The sequence below is a fragment of the Chinchilla lanigera genome, unplaced genomic scaffold (genome assembly GCF_000276665.1).
Source record: "Chinchilla lanigera isolate Chin_1 unplaced genomic scaffold, ChiLan1.0 scaffold00089, whole genome shotgun sequence".
Classification (NCBI taxonomy): Eukaryota; Metazoa; Chordata; class Mammalia; order Rodentia; family Chinchillidae; genus Chinchilla; species Chinchilla lanigera.
This window is the reverse complement of record NW_004955490.1, coordinates 8,213,931-8,239,238: the sequence shown is the minus strand read 5'-3', so window position 1 is coordinate 8,239,238 and position 25,308 is coordinate 8,213,931. Positions and strand designations below refer to the sequence as shown.

The 25,308-nt window shown below is 48.5% G+C and overlaps 1 protein-coding gene across 1 annotated transcript in view; it reads right to left on the bottom strand.

The window, feature by feature from the left end:
* Positions 1 to 865: 865 nt before the first annotated feature.
* The window catches only part of Tsc22d3 (TSC22 domain family, member 3), a gene marked incomplete at its 5' end in the record, with an annotated part of 61,018 nt that continues 36,575 nt past the window's right edge, over positions 866 to 25,308 (bottom strand). The window contains 2 exon segments of the mRNA XM_005404695.2: positions 866 to 2,400; positions 3,362 to 3,413. Coding sequence (XP_005404752.1) covers positions 2,170 to 2,400; positions 3,362 to 3,413 — 283 coding nt within the window. The 3' untranslated portion in view covers positions 866 to 2,169.

Here is a 25,308-nt window from a genome sequence, read left to right as displayed (position 1 = left end):
GTTAGGGTGTGATACAGGAGACACTAAAAGCTCAACAGTAGCCAATCAAAGAAATAGCAGAAAACGGCAGAGACATGTGGGCAAGAAAGGGTGGTGGGAGATAATGAACCCCAAAAAAGAGGTGGACGGAAGCTAGAGTCAGGAGCTTTGGACTTGGCCCTGCTCACATGGGGTAGGGGTTGAGTGAACTCTCAGCAGTGACCATAGAGAAGCAAAACTTGAAGGCATTTTTCTTTAGGTGGGCTAGACAGGGCAGAGAAGAGGGGGACGATTTTGTCATCTCACACATTTCCCATCCTTTTCTCACTGACGCCCTCCTAGCTTCCTTGCCAAGATCAGGGATCACAATGGATTGGCACTAAGCAGAATGCATTATGTGATAATTTCAGAAGGAGGAAGAGGCCCACTTATGTTTCACTGATTCCTCTCATCTTGTTCCTTCACATATATAGCCTGCCTTTTTTTGTGGGGATCTTTTGGGGGCAATCCTTAGGTATCCTCCCAAACCATCCTCTCAAGCTGAGGGTGCGTGTTGGTCACCTTGCTACTCATTATGCAGCTCTCATATGCAAGTGAAAGCAGAATGCAGAGAAGGCTGCAGGTCTGAGTCTAACTCATGTAACAGCTGTGTGCTACTGGACATGCCACTCAACTGGCTGAGCCTCAGTTTCTTTATCAGAACAGTGAGGGTAAAGAGCATGCCCTTCACACAGGGATTATGTGGGTGACACATGGCCCTGGATGAAGTATAGGTCTGGCACTTAGGAGTGCTCAACAAATATTTGTTGGGTCAGAAAAACAGTCTCCTCCCACTGGGTAAGGGATCTTTCCTGTCCAGGCAATTTACACTCAGTCAGATGCCATGTATATTTTTAGAAAAATGAAGCAAAGTTTTATTGAAATTTCAAGCTACATTTGAAAAATCAAAATTCAAATCCTGGAGACATACATCAGGATAAGCTGTCAGAAAGTGGAAAGTATTCACTGTCACAGGATCCCCCCCGCCCGAGACAAGCTCCCAGGGTACATCCCCCAGACTCCATGGATCAAAGCCATGCCCTCCCCCAACCCTCATCCACAGTAGGATGCTATCCTTCTAGTCACCTGAAAATTTTCCACAAAAAAATTTTTTTAAAAAAGTTCTCAAACAGCAATGTGAAGTCCAAACTGATCTTCTCTCAACCCCATTCTATGTAGTCAGCACCAGTGAATGGTGGGTTTGGCATTCGAAAAAGGACTTCACTTGTCTTCAGTGGACAGATGGGGAAAGGGCTACAGCAGCAAGGCATCGGTGGCCACGTTCTGAGGCTGGCTCCCCTCTCTCTTTCTTTACTCTTGAGTCTTACTTAACCTAAAGGACAAACTGGATCAAGCTGATAAATGAACACAGTCAAAGAATTAGCTTTAAGATGTAAGGGACCAGTCAGTACTCCCAAAGCTGGTTAGGCCCTTGGACACACAGGTGTATATGTATATGTATACATTGCTACACTAAGATATAGATCTAGCCCTATGGGTATATATATGCATTTATGGCTATATAATAAACTATGCCAATACTAACCAAACAGAACTTTGTAAGCGGTCATCCCAAAGCTGTAATCCCACACTGGGCTGTGCACAAAGCCATGCATTATACCATATTAACCAACAGAAGGCTGACTTGGCTCAATCTCTCTCATCTGTGCCCCCTGCTTTGGTGAGGCAGGGGAGAAGAGAGGCTACCTCTGCTTAAAACACAAGTGGCTTCTTCATAGGAACGGTCTTTGTCAGGTGAAGCTGTAGAAGATGTCCATGGAAATGAAAACAGACCCCTTCTATTTTCTGGAGCAAACTGGTGTTACATCTCAAACTACCTTTCTCCATTGCCAGGTGCAGATAAGTTGCCCAGGCCCTGGGAGTCTCTAGGACATGGTGGCATTAGAGGCTCACTGGCTTGGGGTTACTAAACCCCATGCAACTCAGCCTCCAGAGACCTGGCTGCTCTTTGTCAGGGGTCTGTCACTGGAGTGGACCCAGGTGGCCACGTCCTTGGGACATCTCTTGGCACCAGCTATGCTAGGTGTAAAGTTCTCCACGTGAGATGACGCTTGGGGAGCCAAAAACAAACTGGAAAGAACTAGGTAGAACAAGTTTAGTGGCTCTGCCCACCCTGAAGGACAGAGCCACTTACACCGCAGAGCCACCAGGGGCCTCAAGCGCTTGTGGGGATTCAGTTGCTGGCTCTTCAGGGCTCAGCCTGGACTGGAACTTCTCAAGCTGCTCGGGGCTTGCCAGTGTCTTCAGCAGGGTGTTCTCACGCTCCAGCTGGGAGTTCTTCTCCACCAGCTCACGAATTTGCTCCTTCAGGATCTCCACCTCCTCTCTCACAGCATACATCAGATGATTCTTCACCAGATCCTGATACGGAAGGGAGGACAAGAGAGCCATTCTAGCCATCATTGTCTCTCCAGCACCTGCCATCAGGTGCCCGTGCTGGCCTTCATGTCACTGCCCTGCAGCCTTGCCTCAGCACACTGGCCATGCAGCCCAATTCCTTGTGCATCCTTCTCTGAAGCACTTCACCCTCACTGCAGGATTTGGGCCATGCCAGAGTTAAGAGTCTGGTTTTGATTTAGATAGGCCCTCCGCTTCAAGTTTCTAATGACTGTCAAGTGTGGCTGTTTAGGTGCCTTTGGGGTGACACTTCTGCTTGCTGGTTGGCCCTGCTACTGGCCCAAATCAGGGATGGGAAGCAGATGCCTGCAGTGTACCCCCATACTGTTGGGTCTGCTTTACAAATCTTCACTAGGACATAGGACACTCGCTCTGCGGAAAGGTATAGAGATTACTACATCTTCTCTGAATCTGATTTTACTAGGGGCAGGGAACTGTGTCACTGGGCTCCAGAGCACAATTAAGGACTTCTAACTGCAGGAAGCCCTGCGCTCCTGCTGCCATTTTGGCTGCTGACCTCCACCTGGTATAGGGAGGGAGAAAGGTGGGGTGTTTTGCTTTCTGTTTCCTAACTCCTGACCCCAGCCCAGGCTCTGCAGAGACACTGCAGTGCAGTTGCATCCAATGAGCTCTGGCCTCTGCCAACTGCGGGATACAGACAAATCAGAGTCTCAGCTCCCCGCTCTGCACAGGCCCAGGAGGGAGCCAGAGGCTGCTCCAAAGTCCTGGGATGGAGGAGTGGGGAAGGAAGGCTGCAGCTCAGGAAAAACAGACCTGGAAGTGGCCTATAAGGTGTTACTCTAAGCCTACCAGGCTTTTGGCTAGCAGCTTCTGCACCCACCCTCGCAGTCAGTCCTGCCCAGAGTTACATAAGCAGCACAGTAGCTAAGTGTGGGGAGGGGAATGACGTGCGGATGCCACTCACCATGGCCTGTTCAATCTTGTTGTCAATGGCCACCACGCTGGCTCCTGAGGCACTGTAAAGACAAAAAGCAAAGCGACCCGTTACCCACCCGGTTCCACTGAGTACCTGGCAGCTGTAGCCAAAGTCCTCTATCTCTCCAGGCTCTTCCTTTCTCTGGCCTCTCTGGCTCCTGCTGGAAGCTGCACTTCCCCACCCAGGCTAGTACACCCTGGGCTCAGACCGACCAGGGCAGCACTCCAGTCCTGGGGCGCACCAGCCAGCGTGGCCAGCTCGGCCAGCTCCGGCAATACACAAACAATGGGGGCACGCGGCCCGGGAAGGCCCCCGCTGCGGGCCCAGAAGATCTGGGCAAACCTACCGGGCTCTGAACCTAGCTACCAATTCCTTCACGGCTCAGAAGCTTCCGGCCTTCTCCCCAGCGGTGCACCGTCAGCCTTGAGCCCGGCCCTGCCCGCTGCCCCTCTGCCTCCGGCTGCTTCTGCGGCTGCAGCAGCTGCTTCTCAAGGCGCAGCGGCCGCAAGGACGCTCAGACGGCGGATCCTGGCGCGGAGGTGACCCCCCTTCTGCGTCCCCTACCCCCGCCCCTTCCCAGGATGCTGCACCACGGGGAACAGGGACCGGCGGCGCACGACTCCCTGGGAGATCCGGCTCGGAGCCCAGCCCCCGCGGACGGCCCGGCTCGGCTCAGCCTGGGAGCTGGGGCCAGCGGTTACCTGTTATCCAGCTTAACGGAAACCACATCCCCTCCAAGCAAGGAAGAGAAGAAGGAGATGGAGAAATTATGCAGCTGATAGACCGCCACCTCCATGGGCGTCTGATACATTTCGGTGTTCATGGTTCAGGCTGCAGGGGATCTCTGGCCAGGCTTCGGGCTGGGCTGGGCTGGGCTGACTGGGCGGCCGCCGGCTGGCGTGCTGCACCGGGCTGGGCTGTGCGCCGGAGTCTGGCTCCAGGGGTTGGAAGGGGTGAAAGCTGCTGAGCGGACCCAAAGCCAAGCAAGGGCTCCGGCTGGAGTTGAAGGGAAGTGACTCGAGGGGTGTCTGTGTCACAAACTCCAGTACTGCTGGTCCAACCCACACTCGGAGATATTTTGGCTCCTGCTTCTTTATATAGGAGGAGCCTGCTGCGTCACATGGCGTCAGGGGCCATGCAAATGAGTCCTGTACCCGGCTTTGCAGCCCAGTTAAACCACATCCCCTCCCTGAACCGTGGGCTGGGACTGTAAACAGTTCAGCACTTTCTTGTGCCAACTGGCATCTCCAAAGAGGCCTCTGGAGATTGGTAAAAACCAAACTGGAGCAGATTTCTAGAGAACTACAAGAAATGCTTAACACCTGATTGAAAGCGCTCAGTAGAGGGCGATGCTGCTTTAAAAAGCGCTTCTTCAGGTGTCAGCCACCTTAACAGATCCAGATGGCTTTGCAGTGCTCTCATGTGTAACACTCCCTGGACACCTACCCTCACCGTGGGAAGCCTCATCTGCTGACTGCCCTCTCAGTCTTTCCCCTGCACGCATACTTTGTCACCTGCATGTTCACTCTCAGCAGTGCATCTGTCCCCTCAGCCAGATGGCCCACCAGCCTGCCCCAAGCGCTAGATTGCATCCAATCACCTCTTCCTTGGAATGTGTGGGTGTGGGAGGTGTGGGAGTATCTGGCTGTATACTGACAGGATGAAGACACGCACGTATACGTAAGGGCGCACTAATCTGTGCATGTGTATGCAGAAGAAGGTGTCCAGAAACTCGGATATATAGGTGGGTGAAATGTATGAGGAGGCAGCTAGGTGGGTGAGAGGAGGTGGGAGGAGAGGGAATAAGAGTAGGCACTGGAGTGACCACAGATGCCAGTATTTGTCTCTGGTCTCCACATCCTACTCTGCAAAGAAAGTACATCCAGTATTACCCAGTATCTCATGTCCCTATTTTTAAATGAAAGTCTATTAATTTCCTATAGACAGCAGATGACAAGAAAACTACAAAGCAAGTTTATATATGAAGGACTTCAAGAAACCAGCAGCCTTGTGATGGATCCAGCCATATATACAGCACTAGAGGATGCTTCATCGAAAAGCAGATTACAAGCCACAAGGAAAATGGGGTGGCTGTTGGCTAATAAGAGTTATATTTTTTGATCAAAATATATTTTTATTCTTTTCGGCTTTCAAACTTAAAATATAAGGCCAGAGGCTTGAAGTCCTTTCCCACTGCTCCTTCCTATATCAGGCCTCCTGGTGGACAAAAGTAGAATTTCAGTCAGAAGGAGCAACCTGACAGGGAAAGGGACAGGTGATGCAACTGCCAGTGTTATTTACAGCAGCCCAAGACCTTAAGAACACTGGGTTCTACCACATACACAAAACGGTAGTTTGGACGAAGTAAGTCCAGTACCCATGAATCAGTGCTCCACAGGCCGTGGTCCAAAGAAATATCCTAATGCAATCATGTCATTGGAAAAGTACTGGGGCCTCTTATCAGCAAAGAAGGTAATTATTATTTGCTTCAGGATTATTTCTCTTAACCAGGTACCTGGCACTGACACCCTGGTCAAGGACCCAGGCCAAGCCCAGTCTGAAGGCCTTGATTTCCTCCTGGCTTCTAGTGCAGTCATGTTACTGAACAGCCCAGTTTAGGCTATGACATGGGGCTCCCTCTGATGGATTTCAGTGGGGGAAACACATAGGCAATAGCTATGTTTGCAAGGGACAGACCAGCAGAACTATCCAAGTAAATCCGCTGCACAAGCCCACTTAACCCCTCTTCAGGTGGGAGATAATGCCAATCTTAGGACATTGTTAGCTTCAGGTTCTCTGAGCCTGGTGTTTGCACTAAGTTGTGTGTACAGAACAAAGTATAGATTATTTATGGGTCATCAAGCATGTTATCTGGGGGCTGGGGATATTGCTCAGTGACACAGTGCCTGCCTGCCAAGTGCAAAGTCCTGAGTTTGACTCCTGGTACCAAACAGACAAACAACAAACAAAAGAAACCCCCAAGAATGTTATCTGAGAAAACTCCCTTAAATCAGGAGCTTCAGTGTTATTGAAATTGACTGACCTATTAATCAAGCCTTTGTGCTACCCAAAGAGTTCTTGGTCCAGAAAGAGTCTCTGACTTCTTTTAGTAGCTTGATGTTTTTTCCTAAACTAACCTTACCTACTCTGAGCGTCCAAAGGAGATAATGATGAGAGAGTGGAAGAGAAATAAGCTGGATTGGCAGGGGCAAAACACTGCCAGGAAAACAGGGCACAGGACAGAAGTGAAACAGTTCTTTTGATGGGGACTCTCTTAGATGGAAACACAGCAAAGAAATACAGACAGTTTGGGAAGGGAAGCGGAAAAGGGTTAAGTTTGCTAGCAAAGCTACATTTGAATTGTTCAGTAATTATACTCCAATTAAAAAACTAGCTGAGTTTGAGACTTACCGACCATAATTGCGACCATTAATGGAACATTAGCTATGGGCAGGCACTGTGCTGGCTGTGCCACAAACTACAGTACAGGCACCATCAGATGAAGAAACCAGGGGTCTGAGAGGCTCCCTCCGAGGCGGCTTGCTGAATAAGAGGAGGGCCAAATGAATGAGGCAAGGCAGTCGGAGGATGAGCTGGAGGTGTCAGAGTACCAAGGATGGAGAAAGGGCGAAGGGTGGGTAAAGCATCCTAGGATGTCAGTAGCACTATTTGAGAGGTCCAGAGGCCAACTTTTTGAGCTCTGCAAGCACAGTCAGCTCTTGTGACACTTGAAGACCTGACAAATATCGAAGGTGTCCCAGTGAGCCTGAGAAGAGGGCTGAGTTCACTTATATCATTTCAAAAGGCAGTGGAGCAATCCTCAAAGAAGGCTACTCCTGTCTAAGAAATCGGAAATGTTAATGCAACTGAGTGGCTTTAAGAATGGAATAGGCAGTCCTGGGGTGTACAATATTCAAGATGAGGTGTATGGTTTTGGAATAACAGGAACGTCCAGTCAAACCTTGAGTTCCTGGGACCCCCACTCACCGGTTCCATTAACTAACTCTCTTTTCCTTCCTGTACTTGCTGTGCTCAGCTTTCAGGAGAATAAAGTCAACAAGAAAACAAGCTCCTATCAGGGATTTAATTTTATTTTATTTATTTATTTATTTTTGGTACTGGGAATTGAACTCAGGACCTTGTGCTTGCCGGACAGGCACTTGTGCCACTGAGCTATATCCCTAGCCCCAGGGATTTAGTTTTAAAAACCAACTTCTAAAAGGTGTCAAGGGGTCAGTCTGTACTCAGGTCAGTCTTGTATCTCCTGTACACTGCTGGTTCGGTTGTGTGAGAAATGATTACCTTGAAGCCCTATGATTCTCAATTACCAAAGAACGACTAGATTCCAGGATGTGATAAACAGAGACAATGGAATTCAGTGTCTGTGCACAAGTATTTTCTAACAAGGACAAGGGAGATAGGACAAAGGATGGGAGGGAGGGGGAAGAGGAGGAGAAACCCAAAGGGTTTTCTGCTTAACTCTTAGCCCACCAGAAAATTCCTCTGCCCAGAATAGCAATGCCAAACCTCGCAGTGGGTGGAAGTTTGTGTTGTACATGATACACATTCTCTGATCTATTATTCCTTGTGCTTATCCTTGAGACACTCAGCATTCTTGTGTTCTGTGGAGGTGGGACCACACAAGGAACAGTGGCCTAGGAATTCCACAGTGTAGAAACCCCGATGTTCATAAATGTTTCCAAATTCTCCTTCTTGTATCCCACAGCTTACAATACAGGGTGGACCCAAACCCAGTACAACAACACCCAACTGATGAGGCAGGCCCTTCACTGGGCCTCAGTTCTAGCCATAGGACTTTGCCACAGAATAGACATAGCTTATCCTGCTTCTCTCCAGGACAACCTTCTAGTGGAGGGTGGCATAATAAGGACAGGGCTGACTGTCCCCATCTCAGCAGGCCCCCGATGCCAAGTTATTCTCTTTCAGCTGGAAGAAGTGTCTCAACATTCCCACTTGTCTGTTCCACTTAAAAAGCCAGACTCTCTAGGACAGAAGCCCTTCCTATTCCGGGTTCCCATGGGACAGTGGAACAGTCACTAGGAAAAGTCTGGGCAGCAGAAGCCTCAGGCAAGACCTCAGCATGTCCATGAGGGGTGGGGAACAGGCCCAGCTGGCTATGGTAGGTTGGGAGAGGCAGTGGGGGCAACATCTCACTTGTCTTTTTGTTGCACTTGAAGCACTGTATACCACACAGCCAGAAGGAAATTTTTTATAGGCAAGTCTTCCTTGTTTTCTACGGGGAATGTTCCACCCAAGGATTTGGACATGTTGCCAGCAAAACACAGGGTCCTATGTCAGGAGAAGCAGAGAAAGATACAATGCAAGAGATGTGGGACAAGCCACAACACAAGCTCTAGTTTAGGAGCTGGAAAGGGAAACACAAAAAGGACACTGAGTGCTGCAGCGTTAGTACAGTGTGAATGGGATGGGTTTTAAACTCCCCCACCCCGCTACTCCTTCACCTCAGTCTCCTTCTAGCTGAAGTTCTGTCTAGTTCTAATTACTTACTTGTCCCTTTTTCTGAAGAGGCTGGGAGAATAAGGAGGCTGACATGCCATAGTTAAATTTCTCCTTGCTTCTCTCTTCTCTCTTCCCCTCTGTTTCCACTCTAGTGTGCGAGGCTAGGACAGGAAGGCCACTGCCACTTACAGTTTGGCTTTATGGAAAATCCCCAAAGTCCAGGAGGGAAGCAAGAAGGAAAGACAGTGACAGAGAAAGTGCCTTGTTCTCTGTGGACCATGTGAATGGTCCTGCATGGCTAGGGCTCAGAGCCCTGACTTTAGGGGACAGGAAAACAGAGAGAAGGATGGAGATGCAGATGCAAAAGCAACAGAGAGGTGAGAGGGAGCCACAGGAGAATCCTGGAAGAGAGATGGACACTCTCTTGTAGAAGCAGCTCTAGCAAACGGTTTGGGCACACCCTGGCACTGGATGATGGCAAGAGCAATGAATCGTGCCTTTCAGCTCCCTCCTGGACAGGGTCCCATGTGAGCTTCACAATCTCTGAGTGACACTAGGGACAACAGGCAGAACCAAACCCCGTTTCAACAAGGCATTCTATTCCACCCACTCTCATCTAGAGAAGTCACAAACTGCTCTTGTCAAGTCGCCTGCAATACCCCAACTTTGACGTCCAACTATGGAGAGGCTTGTCCTGGTATCTCAGCAGGACCGGAGTTACTGGCAGCTTATTCAGGAATGCAGTTTAAGCTCAGTGGATCTTAAAGTTCATGAACCTTGTGTCAATATTTATGCCTGTCTCTCTTATGGTTATGCTTTGCAGTTGGGAAAAATTTACTTCTACAATGTTTCCAAGCCATCTTCTCATTTTCCACCCTCCCATTATCTGTCTACAAGTACGAAATAGATATTCTGTGAAAAGAAGTTTGTAAAACCAACCTTGGTAAATGGAATGACAGTCCTTCCTCCTCTCCATACTCACTGCCATTAACATTTAGTTCAATTCAAATCAATTTGATTCAAAGTTGACCCAGTGCTTATTCAAGGCTCAAAGCACGTTGCAGGCAAATTTTAGAAAGCAAACCGGTAACACAAGTCAAAATGTGCTTCCTTCCAGAATATCCTGGGTCTGTGACAAATTCTCAAGTGTTCTTCACTGGTCAGACCTTAATGAATGGTGTTCTTTAGGAAAAAGCCTAGGGTCTGGGGGTACACAGGGTAGCTTGAAGTTGGGGAGGCGCACACTACTACATGCTTGGGCATTATTCACACCACAGGATGGGCTATTTTTCTTCTCTCCACCCTGCTGTTTGGCAAATGCCCACCTGGATGGGGGTAACACAACAGCTAAGCCTGGGGTTTCTGTGTAATATACTTAGGTCTCCTCTGGCACTATGGCTGACAGTGCCAAAAGGGTCCAGGGGACAAGGCACAGGTACATATTTGCTTTTTGAATTGCCAGCGCCTTCCGAGAAGCGAGTCTCCTCTCTCTGCCAATGTCCTGGCCCCCCTCTTTTGGCAGCTCTCAGTCTCATCCTTGTTTCATCTCTCTTAGCAGCAGGTACCAAGGCTCTTTGCTTTCTTCCACAGACCAGCAAGCACCACCAGATAGGCAAGCAGCCCCCCTCATCGTGGCCTATCCTCTAGAAATCCTCGTGTGCTACAGCCTTCCAGGGGCCAGGAGAGAAAGCAGCAAGAACATGGTCGCTCTCCACCTCCCTTTATCTGTACTAGCCCTCTACCAGCCTATCTGATAAGGGCTAAGGAGACAGTGGTAAGGCCTCTCCCCAACCCCTGTCCTCTGTGGAGCCATCCCAGGAACCAAAATTCCAAGTAATCTTCTCCAGCAGTTGCCAGCTTTACTTTTGAGTGGCATGTGAAGGGCCTGTGGCTACTGGCAATGCTGGGAAGATAAGCACCAGAAGGGCCTCTTGGGGATGCAGAGCTGGCAGACAAGGAGCCTGTGAATAGGGCAAGGCTCTGAGGTGGAGTACCTGGCTCTATTGCGTGCTCCACTATACAATGGATGACCTTTGAAGTGGCACAGGTTCCCTAAGAAACAAAAGCGTGGCTAATAATGCTGGCCTCTTCAGGGGCTCTGCTTTGCTGGTCATGATGGGTGAACATTCGGAGCCTCTGAGGCCCTCGCATTGTGCTCCTGAGACCTCGCTTACCTCACAGCGGAGCTATTCACCATGGGCTCACTTGATGTGGCCCCTTGATCCTCTATTGTGGGTCTCTACGACTTGTGAAGAGGGGCTCTGCAGATGCAAAGGGGCTCTGCAGTGACTTCACCCCACCCCCTGCTTTCTGAGTGGAGAGAATGCAGCCCAGCGAGACCTGGGGAAGCAGCAGTGGGAGGCAGGTCTCACTACTCCCACAAGAGAAGAAAGGAGAGAGACAGGGTGAGCTTCCCCCCGTGGGCAAGGCTCCTCAATCACAGGAACAGTGCCAGGGAACTCAAAGGACTGCTTGGAGGGGTTAAAGAAGGCCTCCTGCCTGATTTGAGAATTGCTGACGAGGAATACACACACCTTACCAGGAAAAAAAGAGAAGCACAAAGCATACACACACTGATGCAAATGCCTTCTCTGATCCTTTCACATAGTCTGATTCCCAGACAGAATTAGGCAGAGAAGGCCACAGTGTGTGTGTGTGTGTGTGTGTGTGTGTGTGTCCCGTACCGGGAATCGAACTCACGACCTCATGCTTGCTAGGCAGGCGCTGTGCTGCTGAGCTAATCCCCAGCCCCTTCTCTCTCTCTCTCTGATGTTGTCAGCTTCTCTGTGACACCAAATGGATAGTAAGACCACAAGACTTGGCAAGATGAAAATGTAGGACCTTGTAGTTCAAGCCAGTGTCAAAAGCAATGGCCTGAAGGCGAAAGGCAAGAAAGGCTATCTCTGAAGGGCCCCTGTGGTGCCACAGGCACTGACACCTACTTTGTATGATGCATTCTGATGCAGTTCAGCATACTCCAGACTGACTGTCCATTTTGACATCTCTTTCTCTGTTGCTCCTAGAAGCTTGATCAGACCATGAACGAGAGCTACTACTGGAGGGATAATCCTGAACCTATTCTGACTTCTTTCTAAATATTTGGCTAAATATCCCCTCTTTGTTGTGAGGAACAGATTCCTTCTAAGCCACTTCACAGCTGCCAGTGGGAACTCAGCCTGGGCAGCTGTGGATGGAGTGGGCATCACAGTGTGGAAGAGAGAACTCAGGTCAGAAAAGAGGAGGGGTCTGATTTTTCTCAAACAGCACAGTCTGGTCAATGGATCAGCACAACCTCCCTTCTACAGAAGCCAGCTCTTCTGCAGCCCTGTGGCTGTCACCACCAGTCAAACGTGGGTCAGTTCCCAGGTGGGTCTCATTGCCACTCAGGAACCTGGCAGGTTGACAACAAAGACTTGCCAGGATCTCTGCAAACATGCTCATCCCTACCTTGATCTAGGCCTGGAGTTCACCCATCCCTACCATTTTCACTCCGTCCCACAGCTAGGAGGCCTCCTTGGCAATGAGGCTGTTTCTACTGTTTCCCCCACTCTCCCAATGAGGAAGAGTGGGAGGAACTCACTGTTCTCCGTGGTACGCATCTGGCACATGTTTGATCATTTTATTTTATTTTTACATTTAATTTACACTGCCTGCTAGGATTGGAGCTTAGAAATAAACCAAGGCTGTGTTTCCCCCATGACCTGGACTTCATGGTTGCCTGCCAGCAACAGTGACCATTTAACCTCTTCTTTTGCTCCTTTAGACACTCAGTGTTGGGTGTGGGGTTGGATGAGAAAGATATTTTGGGTCAAAGGCCTGGAAATTCTTTTTTTTTTTTTTTTTTTTTTTAAGAGCAGAATGTATTTATTGAGGGAAAGAAATTTTCTGTCCAAGAGAGGGACAGAAGGGGGCCTGAGCGGGTTGCCCAAGACTCTGTCTTTTCTAGGGACTTTTACAGAGCAAAACCATGAAGTGAGGCAGGTCCCAGGTAGGGGAAAAATGGACAAAACTATGGTCAGCCAATAAGAATTGTTCAGGTAAAATTGATTAAATAGGGATCAAATGGGGAAGTGAGTCACATAAGCCCGGAAATTCTTAGTGCCACCCTAAAATACCATTCCTGAGCCCTTCCTGGCAACGGGAATGGTAAGCACTGAAGTCAGCTATCAAGTACAGATTTCTTTTCAAGGCTACAGCAAGACTGTACGGATAAAGCACAAAAACAGAAAATTCAAAATACTGGCATTCATTTCTAAAAATCAACGTACAGATGTCTTTGTTCCACCAAGCAAAGACAAGGTACCCAGGTCTTTGTGGTCAGAGCCTTTGTGGCACGAGAGCCCTTAAAGACCTGTGGACAGCACAGCATGGTGGGCCTGACTAGGAAAAGCTTCTCACCAAAGCGCATATGCATTAAAAAATAAGAGGAACACTAGCCCCTATGTCTCAGGATAGAACTCTAGCAGCAAACTAAGGAATCCTGGTCAACAGTTCTGACATCCTGTTATTTGCTAAAACTAACAGTACTGTGGAGTTTGTTGACCGAGTTGCAGAAGAGCTAAAGTAAATATGGAAACTGAGGAATAGCCAAGTAGAGACAGTTACTAGCTCAGCAGTTGAGAAGAGAGTTTCACAGATACTTTTTGACATCCTGGGAAACCTGGGCCTGCATACAGCTGGGAGATAACTCAGAAGGCATCTGTCATGTCACTAGGTGATTTCTCTTCAACAATAGGCAGCTATAATAATGGGTGTGGCTCAAGCACTGGTACTGGGACTCAGACAGTAGTGATAATAAGAGTTGAGAGGGACTCTTCTCTCCAAAAACACATACACCACACAAGGCATACATGTTTATGTGTACCCTAATGACTAGAAACATAGATAATGTCACTTTATATTGATTGATTGATTGATTGATTCATTAATTTTGCAGACTGAACTCAGGGCCTTTGCACTGAGCTACATCCCCAGGCCCTCTGGTATTTTTTAAAGAGAGGGTCTTGCTAAGTTGTTAAGTTGTCCAGGTTAGGCTAAAGCTTGCAATTCTCCTGCCTCAGCCTCCCAAATTGCTGGAATTACAGGAGAATGTCATCACACCCGCCTTTTTCTTCTTAACAGATTAAAGATGTCCTTGGTGATATTCCATATATATATATATATATATATTTTTTTTTTTTTTTTTTTGGGGGGGGGGTTTTCTCCGGTACCAGGAACCGAACTCATGACCTTGCGCTTGCCAAGCAGGCGCTTTTGCCACTGAGCTAAATCCCCAGCCCCAGATATTCCATATATTTGCCTTATTTTGTAGACTTTCTGGACATTTTGAAGCAGGATTTCTGAGTTTTTTGGAGAGTGAAAAGAGGCCACGTGAACATGATCTACTCCATGAGAAGTAAGGGGCCTAGTCCTCAAACACTGCTGGTAAACTGGCTCTTCAAATGTGTGGCCCTTTCAATGCTGTTTCAGAGTCCAGCATTTCTCACCTTCCGTGCAGTTCCCATGGTTTCACAAGCTATCCATACTGCTTATGGGGAGGGGATGGTCTGAAAAATTATCTTAAAATAGAATCAGTTTTTAAATTATTCTTTTCGTGTTCATAGCAGTCTCTCTCTGTATGCAACACTTCTAACTTGCATAATTTTTTAACCTTGAGAGCCTCTCCAATGATACAATCAGTCATGAATAGGACCTCTTATTGTTTCAAGAACTACTATATAGGCGAATTCGTGTAATAGCTTTTTGTTAATACTTGAATTTGGGAACAACCATTTAGAGAAATTATGCAGTCAAAACATGAAAGATGAAAATCAAACATACAGTACTTGGGAAACCCAAACACAGTTTAATTGAGTAAGTGGCCACTAATAACCTGGAAGCAAGGCCTGACCTCTTAAATAAAATGGATAATTCACTCCGGTGTGTGCTCCTGGTTCCCTGCTAATGCTGGGGCTTTGGTCAGTTTCCATGTGTAGCTACAGAGGCTGGGTCAGTTGAGCATAGGTCACCCACAGGGAGCAGCAAAGGATGATAAAACCCAGGAGCGGGGCAGCTAAGTCTCAGCTGGCATTATCACAGAGGGACTTAGGGCTAGCAAGCCCGATTCTCTTTTTTTTTTTGGTTTTTCTCCAGTACCGGGAACTGAACTCATGACCTTGCGCTTGCCAGGCAGGCGCTTTTGCCGCTGAGCTAAATCCCCAGCCCCACAAGCCCGATTCTCTGACACCCATACACAGTAAATGGAATGACTGGGAAGAGGAGGGACATAAAAGCCCAGATATATCCTGACATCCACCAAGATAAAGGAAATCTTGCCATTAACCCTTGGATTTGAGAAACTGAGCTATTGTATTAAAATAAAACTATTCTCAAAAGGTGAACCAGGCCGAGGAGATAGCTCAGTGGCACAGTCCCTGCCTTGAAACCATAAGGTCCTGAGTTTGATTCCTGGTACCCGCCCCCCCCCCAAAAAAAAAGGTGAACCATTTAGTTCTTCTCAGGGAAGGAATATGATGACAACTTCAGCCTGGTCCACATACTGGGGGCTTGTGGGAGAAGCAATTCAGGCTGGCTAAGTATAGACTGATGGGGTACTGCCTGGGGGAGGGGCATTAAAGTGCTTACCGATTACCTGGTGGTCTTGAGCTTTCAGCAGACATGCAAATTGTGCTCAAATATTCAAGACTCTGTCAAGAAACCAAACTGCCTGTGAGTGGGCAGCTCTAAGAGTAGTAGAGTTTATGGCTCCTGAGCACAGTTGGGAGAAAACCCAGAAAGTATCTTGGACATCACCAGGTGATTTCTTTCTAACAACAGGCTCCCATAATGATGGGTGTGGCCCACGGAGCTGATACTGATCCCTCCGACAAATAGCATAAGAAGAACTGAGAGGACTCCCTCCATACGTATGCAAGGGAGGCACTCTGGGAATCTCTGTAGCATGCACTCCAACTGAACTTGGGCAAGTAAGGTCAGCGCTTTCTCCACCTTGGTCAGTAGGGAGCTGGCGGACTGCATAGAAGGGTTCTAAACTTCCTACGCTGCTAATCTTTATGCCTGAAATAGGAAGCACGCTCCTTCTATCATAAAACATACACGCCATACAAGGTAGTTGCTTTCTCCTTCTTGGTAAATAAGAGCAAGTTATTTATGGAGATGCTTTGGACATACTGGGGACATTTACCCTCAGGGCTCCCTATCTGGGAGACCCCATTAGCTTGCTGCCCAGAACTCTCCTTCTCCTTAAACTCTATTGACTCTTTCATAAAGTAGCTGAGACCTTGAGCCTGAGGAAGAGTCTGTGTTTTGACTGGGGTTGATGGATTCCCCTTCCTCGGGGTAATTCTGTTGCATCAAAAGCCTCGTTAGCCCAAAGGAATGAATTTCATGAGGGAAATTCGGCAGATCACTGGGGGAGCTTTCTTTGGGCATTTTCTGCCACTCTCTGTTGACAGAGGCCTTTTCTGCCTGTGTACCAGATGGCCCTGGCAGCAGACACAGTACTCACACTAGAGCTGGCGAAGGTAGCCCTTGCCCCTCCACCCTTCTTGGCCATGTAAACTTTGGAAAAACCTCAGCTCTGGGCTACTTCTAGCTTGACCTGGTGATGGCCAGCTGCCTGACACCAGGCAGAGCCTGGTCAATGAGGGAGGCAGGGGAGTAGGGCTGGGTGTCCCCCACTCTGTTGCCCAGTTGTGAAGTGCTGACAGCTGGGAGAGGACCTGAAACCAGTTAGCCTAGGGATCCCAGCCAGCAGTGTATTTTCATCTTGTTTTGACTGGGACCATCCTCCCCTGTGTAAACATATCCACTGTGTGTGTGGGGGCGATGCAGAACAGCTTAAAATAGGTGGGTGGAATTCATCCCACCAGTGAATCACCAGTGCAGGGACGGCCCCGCAAGTGGGCCCTGTGTTAAGCAAAACTGTCATAGGAAAACCTCCATTTAATAACAGGGAAGGATGAATAGCTGTGAGGTCTTGACCTACCACTGGGAGAACTCAAAGCTTAATTTGATCCAAATAGTAACAGCAGTGGCTCCCTGTGTACTGATTGCTTAGAGAGCACTGTGTTAAAAACAATATGTACATTAGCTTTTGGAATCCTGTCAGCAGCCTTAGGGGTTGGGTATAACATTATCTGTGGGCCCATTGTATGGGTGAGGAACTTGAGGCTCAGGAATGTTAAATGACTTGCTTGGGGCTGCTGGCCTGTCTCTAACTGGGTATTGTACTTTTGTTTGAGGAGAGCTGCAGGCACAGCTGCATTCTAGGCAGAGACTAGAATTTTTACCAATGTCCCTGTCCTTGACTACTTTCATCACAGCTGCAGGGGGATCTTAAAAAGGTCTTTATTAGGGTCAAAGTGGGGAAGCCCTTAAGCAGAGGCTGCCTCTTTCCACTAATTAAAGGAATTTCAAGGCAATTAATTCCCCAAAGAGTGAGCCTCTCCTAGAATGCTAGAGGGGGATGGCTCCTCTTTTCAGTTCAGGGACTGGCAATTGCTTAAGGGTAGCTGCTTGATCATCTCAGGGATGGTTCCTCAAGAATGGCAAATAGGTACAAAGGATCCAGACACCAGGATGGAAAAGGGACAAAAGACTTAGTATAATCCAGGATGAGGGAAAACCAAATGTAAATGTATATTCTGAAACAAAATATCATCCATTATGGGTGTCTGTGTGTGGCTGGCCCCAGCTAAACTGTGAAGTAAGAGCCTGTCCTCAGAATTGCTCTGCTTCCTTTCTGGGTACCTTCCTGCTGTCTGCCTTCCTGGAGTTTCACTGGGCCCACTGCTACAGGGCCTGAGAGGGCGCCTCTCTAGCAACACCCTCTTTCAGGAAGACTCCCACTCTGCCTTCCATAAATCAAATGTACCCGGCCTTTGGGCCAACCCTAGTGGACAAATGGAAAAAGTTGTGTAAATGGCAGGTAATGGCTTAACAGGTTTTTCTCAGCCAGGATTGACAAAGATTTCAACCAATGGTATAATTTTAGTCTTAGATGTGTGTGTGGGATGGCAATGGTGGGAGGAGACTGCTTATCTATGATCTCTAAATCTCACCCAAAAGGCCACATCCTGCAGCGACTATAGTTAGGGTTGGCTCTATGTGTAGGGATAAACACCATGATCTTACATCTACGCTATAGTCTTCCTAGAACACAGTAGAGAAGACACTGGAATAGTAGGCAGGAAACCAGGGTTCTGGTCTGGTTTTGCCTCTGGCTATCAGAACAACCTTGAAAAGCTTTATACTCATTCTGGGCCCCAGCTCCCTCTAACTGTAATATGAGAGAATTGGGACTGCAAATTTATGTTTGAGTGCTTCTTTGATGATTGATATTCCTCCTATTTAGAGTGAGAGCACCAGGAAGCCAGGAGATATATCCCAAGTACCTACAACAGTGTCTGACACACCATACAAGCTCAATAAATAGAATAACTGAATGAATGAAAGTACAGCAAACGTGACTTCTAAGGTTGATGCCAGGTCTGCAGTGTGCACTGGGATCTCCTCAGATGCTATTTACAGCTGTATCTCTGAGTCAAGAGGACCAGGCCAAGGGCTAAGTGAGACCTCCAGGTCCTTGCCTTGGAAGAGGAATGTGTCTGCACCATGGTATATAGGAGCAGGCTGCATTGGGGAGGGGCAGATATGGGACCAAAGGCAGCAAGCAAGAGCTTCCGTGAGGCTCAGGAGGTTTGTGGGATGCTACTGGTAGACTATGGAGCAGGGGTTGGCCTGGCAAGGGCTGGCTATAGAAGTGCAGGGTCAGTAAGGAGGAGGAGTCAGGGGAGCAACATTTACAGAGTTTTCTATCAAATTGGAAGCAGAGATAACAGAGACCTGATAAGTGTTTGGGCTGAGGTAGGAAAAGTGCTGATTTGCATGGTAACTCAAGGTCAGGAGCTGGAAGGGGCCCAGAGCTCTCAAGCCTCTGCTCATCCCTTTGGGACTGGCCTCTGGTTCTGGGCCAGCTCCCTAAATAGCTCACCATCCCCCTCCACAATTCCATCTTCTTAGGCCAACCTGCTTCCTTCTCCAGCCACCCGCAGCTGGTCTCCCCAATCCCTGAAGGCTACATGGAAGTCCTCCCCCAACCTCCCTGCAAGGACTCAGGTGGTGCGTTCACGTGTTAGAGGGTCTGAGGCCAGAGTCACCTCTGGGAAGATGTGCTCCCTTCCTGGAGTTGCCTGCATTCACCCTGACACAATTCCTCCCCTCTTTAAGCAGAAGAGGCGAGGTTGCCACAGCTGTATCCCTCGCCCTGACTTACTCCAGTGCCATGCCCTCTCTAAGACCACTCTCAGACAAACTCTGAGGTACTGAGAAGGTTGCCCTGTCCTCCCTATCCTCTTTCAGCAGTGCACATTCACATCCTAACAGGAGTCACAGTTTCACAGAAAAAAAAAAAAAAGAATAAAGAATCTCTAAGAGTAAAATTTCAGGTATCAGTGAGCAAGGAAAGACTGATTTATGGGGACAGGAGTCCTTCCTAGCATTCTAGAAATAACACTGTGGAAAGGGTTACCTACTCTGAAGAGTCATCAGGCCAATAAACGCCAAAATTCTGTTCCCATCTCAACCTTAAAATAGTCTGTGCGACTTTGGGAAAGTTACTTAATCTCTCTGTCTCCATTTCTTCATCTGTCGGATGGAGGCAATTACCCCCGCCCTACCCACCTCAGCGGGGTTTTAGGAAAATTAGGGACTCTGTGTGTGTGTGTGTGTGTGTGTGTGTGTGTGTGTGTGTGTGTGTGGCGGGAGGCAGGGAGAGAAAAAGTTTTTTCAAACAGGGTCTCAATATATTGCCTAGATTGTCCTGGAATGTGTAGTCCTCCTGCTTCAACCTCCAAAATGCTGGGACTGCAGGATGTACCAATAGGCCTGGCAAAGAGATTTTTTAAATGGCAAGGCCCTGAACAAGTTATCAGGGATTATGATGTACCTGCCCTGCTGTACTCAAAGGATTCATTCAGGATCCATGGTAGTGTTCTCACAAAACATGCCCATATGCTCTAGGCCAGTCCCCTTTCCTCTAACTTCTGTCTCTCCACTGGGGCTTGCCCTTAATCACACTGGGTCTCCTGTGCACCTCCACCCTGCTTTAAGAACACTTTCTGCCCCGTCTCAGTCCTCATCATCACCCATCCTGTGCCCCTCAGGCCTCCCTCACCTCGCAAGGGTCTCTGCCTCTCAGGCTTGTCCAGGACCCTGTTTTCCCAGCCCTGCCCTCAGGCTTTCCCCATCAAAGCATTAAAGAGGACGGGGCTCCGGGGGATAGTGACTGGACTTGACAATTTGATACAGAAGCTAAGCACAATGCAGGACACTCTGCATGTTCTCAAGAAACACACTATTGTTTGGCTACATGTACCGGGGAAGATGCCTGGGGTAGAGTCTGTTTAGGGGCCCCTGAAATCTTGCCAGGTAGACAATTGCTTGCCCCACCTCGAGCTAAGTTCAGCAGGCCTTGCCTGCTCTTCCCACTCCCTGTCACCTTTCAAATTAAAGAACGAGCTGGGCCATTTCATTTCTAGGACCTGCACACTACAATGTGATCTGTATTTTCCCTGGGCTAATGCCATCAAGTTTCTCTGGTATCCCCACCTTTCCCCCAGGGATGAGAGGCTGGAGAACAGTTTGGGGAACCCTTTGAATTTCCCAGCACAAGCAATCAGCTTTTTGCAGGGCCACACCCAAGAGTCTTCTCCTCTGAAAAAACCTGGGCTTCTACTCCAGAATTAAGAGCTCCTAGGCTTCCAGGCTGGAGAATGGTGCTCACTATGAGAGTTCTACGCTACCCAAAGCGATAGCATTGTGCTTGTCTGGAATGTCTTTTAGTCTGGAGATACTGAAGGGAGACTCTTCTTCAAACTGTGAAGACAAAGCCCTTGCTTTCATCTAAATGCTCTCACTAGCCTGTGGCTGCACTTCAACCCTCCTCTCCCCAAAAGATGAAATTAGAAGCAAAAGGTGACCTTGATCGGCCTCGCCAGGGAACTGGTGACAGGGTGGCAATGCACGGCCTCATTTTGTTGGCCCCTGCCACCTGTCTCCCTCTTTCTGACTGCTGCTAGGGCCCCATGTTGGCAGGCAGGTTGGGAGGAGGTGGGCCTCCCTGAGAGGCCATCTGGGAAAGCTGGTCTTGTAATGCAGCTAAGGAAGGTGGGCTGAGCAGCTGAACGTGCGGCGGGGCAGTGCTCTCAAGGTAGCGAGGCGAGAGGGAAGTCTGGAGGTTGGTAAGAAAGACAGCAAACTGTCACATTATTACCAGTAGTGGCAATAATAATAATAACAAATAGCTACTACCTATTGAAGGTTTATTATGTACCAGGCATTGCGCCAAGTACTTTTCATGCATTACTTCATTTGTTCTCCACAACAACTGTATATAAAAGAAATGTACAGATGACAGATTAGGCGGCAGCAACTTAGGGCAGTTGTGACCAGCCCAGTCACACTGTTGAGATCCGAGTATCCAGACTCACACTCTTCTCACTTACCCAACCCTCAGTGCCTCTGCCCCAAGCATGGGTTCTGTCATCAAAGGGCCCATCAGATACTAGTCAGCATGGCCAGGCCTTCTAAGGCCTTCAGAGCTCAGTTAGTTTGGGCTGGTTTTTCTTCACTGGTTTTTTCTCCTAAGAGGCCAACGTTCCCATTAGGGATTTAAGAGCACCCAGAGGATAGGGCACGGGACACACAAGAGTACTAGGATCTGAATCAGGAGACAGAGCAACTTTGGCTCTGGCTCAGTCATGAAAATGTCCTGTGACCCCATGGCAGGTTGAATCCATACCTGCACAGACTCTATCTCTGGTCTTGAGCAAAGATTAGTAATATATAAAATCCAACAGTATCAAACACTTAGTGATAATCCCTTGACCACACTCCCCCCAGTGGAAGAAAGCCCGTGAATTTGAGTGTTTCCGCTCTCCAGCTTGAGACCATTGTCTCGTGAGTCTGCAATATCACTCACCACCCACCTCAACATCTGATTCTGGGACCCACTTAAGACTTCCATGCCAAGTGGTGGCCTCTCACTAGTATCATCCAACCAGGCCTTCTCTCTGAACATGCATGTGTTACTGTCCTTTCCAATCACTCCTTTGGGATGACCTTGCCTTTTACTTCTCCTTCCTCTCCACCCCCTCCCACTACTGCCACTTTCCTTTACTCCAGTCATAAATGTCTGAGCCACACCGGCTGGCTTCTTCCTTGAACACACAGTTCTCCCCTTTGGCTTACTTGGCATGTTCAGGCTTTTTTTTTTTTAATTGTGTTTTGGTTTCCTCACATGATTAGAGAGATGAAAGGAACCTTGAAGATCAAGTAGTTCAATTTTCTCCTTTTATGGATGAGAAAATTGACATCTGGGTAAGGCAAAAGACTTGCCCAGAGTCACACAGCCAGGGAGGGACAGAGCTACCTGGAGATGTCTAATTCTCTCTTTTCCTCTGCCCCCTCATTCTGTAGGTCAGGCCTCAGTCTGCCAGCTACCACCACTCCACTCTTCTCCAAATGCACCTGTTGTCCATGTCACACCACTGAGTTGCTTTTATTCCCTAACTGTCTGACATGTGTGTATCGTTTTCTCAACAATAAAGTATCCTGGGTAACCAGGGACTAACTCCTCCCTCCCACTTGAATGAAGTACAAAAGGGAGAAGTGACCTGCTTCTTCTCACACAGATCCTTAGTGATAGAATCAGGGTCAGGGTCTAGGGCACCAAGTCCACACTCAGTGCAACTCCCACTCTACCATGACACCATTCTCTTTCATTTTTCCCCTTCTGTACCGCCCTGGAATTTTTCTTTTCCTTTTTTTTTGGTGGCACTTGGGATTGAACCTAGGTGCATTCTACCACTGAGCTACATTCACAGCCCCTTTTTATTTTGAGACAGGATCTCATTAAGTTGCCCAGGTGAGATTTGAACTTGTGATCCTCCTGTCTCAGCCTCCCAGTGTGCTGGGACATACAAGCATGTACTACATGCCTGGCTTGGAATTTTTTATTCTTGTTCCTTCTCTATATTCTTCTTCCTAATGTCTGCATTTTTCACAATCTTGCTGAATTTTTAATCTGGAAGAAACCTCGCTACCTATGGCTTAACTGATGAGAAAATTGAAACCAGGAGAAGGAAAACTGTCTGAATTCAGACAATTAATTTGTGGTACAGTGGGATGAGAACCTAAGTCACCAGCTTCTAGTTCTGTGCTCTTTTAACTGCTCTCTTCCTGCCTGAGCTTTATTTCTCTGGTCTTTCTTGCCAGAAAAGCCTCCCTCTGCTGACAAGCAGTTCCCATGCTACTGGGCCCAGGGTCACACAACATCTCTGAGGAAAAGTAGAGGAGTTGAGATACCTGGAACCACACACATCTCCAACTTTCCACCCAGGCCTAACTTGGCCTTGCAGAAACTGTTGAGTGTCAAGTATGTGCTGAGATAAAGCCATAGCCCCTCGGATTCTCGGTTCATGGCCTAGACAGTGGCGTCAAAGCCCGAGCCAGCTGCAAAAAAATGAGGTCAGTTCACTGTCCTCTCAATGGAAAGCTCTTGTAAAATCAATAGCACTTATAATGTCAACAGACCCAGAGACCTTTCCTCTGTTTGTTTTTCCTTCTGGGCTGCTCTTTTTCACCTACCCTGCTATGAAGGCACAGACAACACAGGAATCTGGCAAGGGACACTGCAAAGATCATACTGCAGCCTTCAGCGTCCCTGAACCAATGGGGGCCAAGTGGCATGTTGAGACATGGGTGCCTCGTGAAGACCCTGGCCAAGGTCTTCCTGGTTCCACCAAGTAATGCTCATTGGATCTTAGGCACTCCCTAGCACACCCAGCTGGGAATAACCAGGAGCTGCCCAAAGCTCCAATAGAGATTCTGGAAGCTCAACCCTGACCCGATTTTGCCACACTGGGCCTTCACTCAGGAGGAGAACAACCTGAAGCCAATTAGCACCATGGGGCCTTCCTGTGCTGGGAAGTGTCTGAGGCTCTCAGACTGGAGTGGATGTTGGCGCTCTGCCCAGACATCCACTCCCCTGCACCATGGGTGTAGCCTACCTTCTCTACTTGCACACAGAGGGTGGCTGCACCATGCTGTTTTGTTCATGGTCTGAAACACGCTTCTTCTTCCTGCCTCTGAACTGATCCTACTGCAGAACCTGGTACTTCTACCATGAAATGCAGTCCTTTGTATCAGTTTATTCCAGCCTGGATTCATGTGATAGATATGTACTGAGCACCTACTCAATGTCAGACACTGGTAGTTTTTATCGACTGTGTTTTGAATACTGTTGTACCCCACGACTTCCTCCTAAGTACACAGGGCCAGATAAATAGATAATTTGTTGGTAGCAGGCAGAGGAAGGCCAGGGATGAGATGTAAGGTGGGTCCATGTGCGATGGTGTGGATCACTGGACACCGGGGCATCAAGGCATGGGCATGTGGGATGATGAGCCAGGAGATGCCCCCTTTTCACAAACTCTTAGAACCAGGGACAAACCTCACATCACAGAGAAGTTGCACTAGGGGGCTGCAAGAGGCATAAGTGAGGACAATCCCAAGGACTTCTGCACTAAGGGACAACTGTGCACCCTGCTCTCAGCCCTGACAGTAGTGATCTCTGTTTGTTTACCTCCCAAGCAAAGCAAAGGACAGGCATTTTGGAAGAAGCCAATCTCTTTTTTTTTGATATGTCCTTTGAGCACCTGAACTTGGATGTACTGCTGGTCAAAATGCATCCAAGGTACTTAGAGGCAGTGAGTAGCTGGCTGCTCAATGGAAAGTTTTCCTGGTTAAACACCACCCCCCTCACCTTCCAAATGCATAAATACGATTTCACAGCTCATCTTCTCCTAGGCAAGGTCTTGGATCTACGCCTGCTCCCCCAACCCTGCCCTCTGGGTGATCTTGCTCAAGGACGCCAGGGGAGTTGGTAGCAGGGGCTGGGAGCAGAGCCCAGGTTTCCTGGATCCTAGCCTGGCACTCCTGCCACCAGAGCCCGCTGCCTCTCTCTTCTCTTGCCCTTTGTGCTAACTAGGCACCCCCGGAGGCTCATGTTCCAACACCCCACTGGCTTTCACTGGGCGAGACATTTCTGTCCTAGCCAGTGACCTAGCCATATGGGGCATGGGGAGTCTGGCTGGCTGCTGCCTGTGGGGCCAGGCCTGGGACAGGAGCAGGAAGGCCAGCCACTTCGTTGGTCTGGGTCCAGCAGATCTGGATCCCTAAAGCAGTCATTTTAACCAGCGACTCTAAGCATGGCTCCTGAGCTTGACTTCCCAGAGCGGGGGCTAGGCCACTGTGGGGCCCTACGCCCAGCTTCGTTGCTATGACACATGGTTCTACAAGTGCTAAGTGGCATTGTCAGGGCCGGATGCAAACGGCACGCAGCAGGGTCTAGCTGTGAGCCAGTTGGCCAGCTGACATTTCAGGGTCCAAAG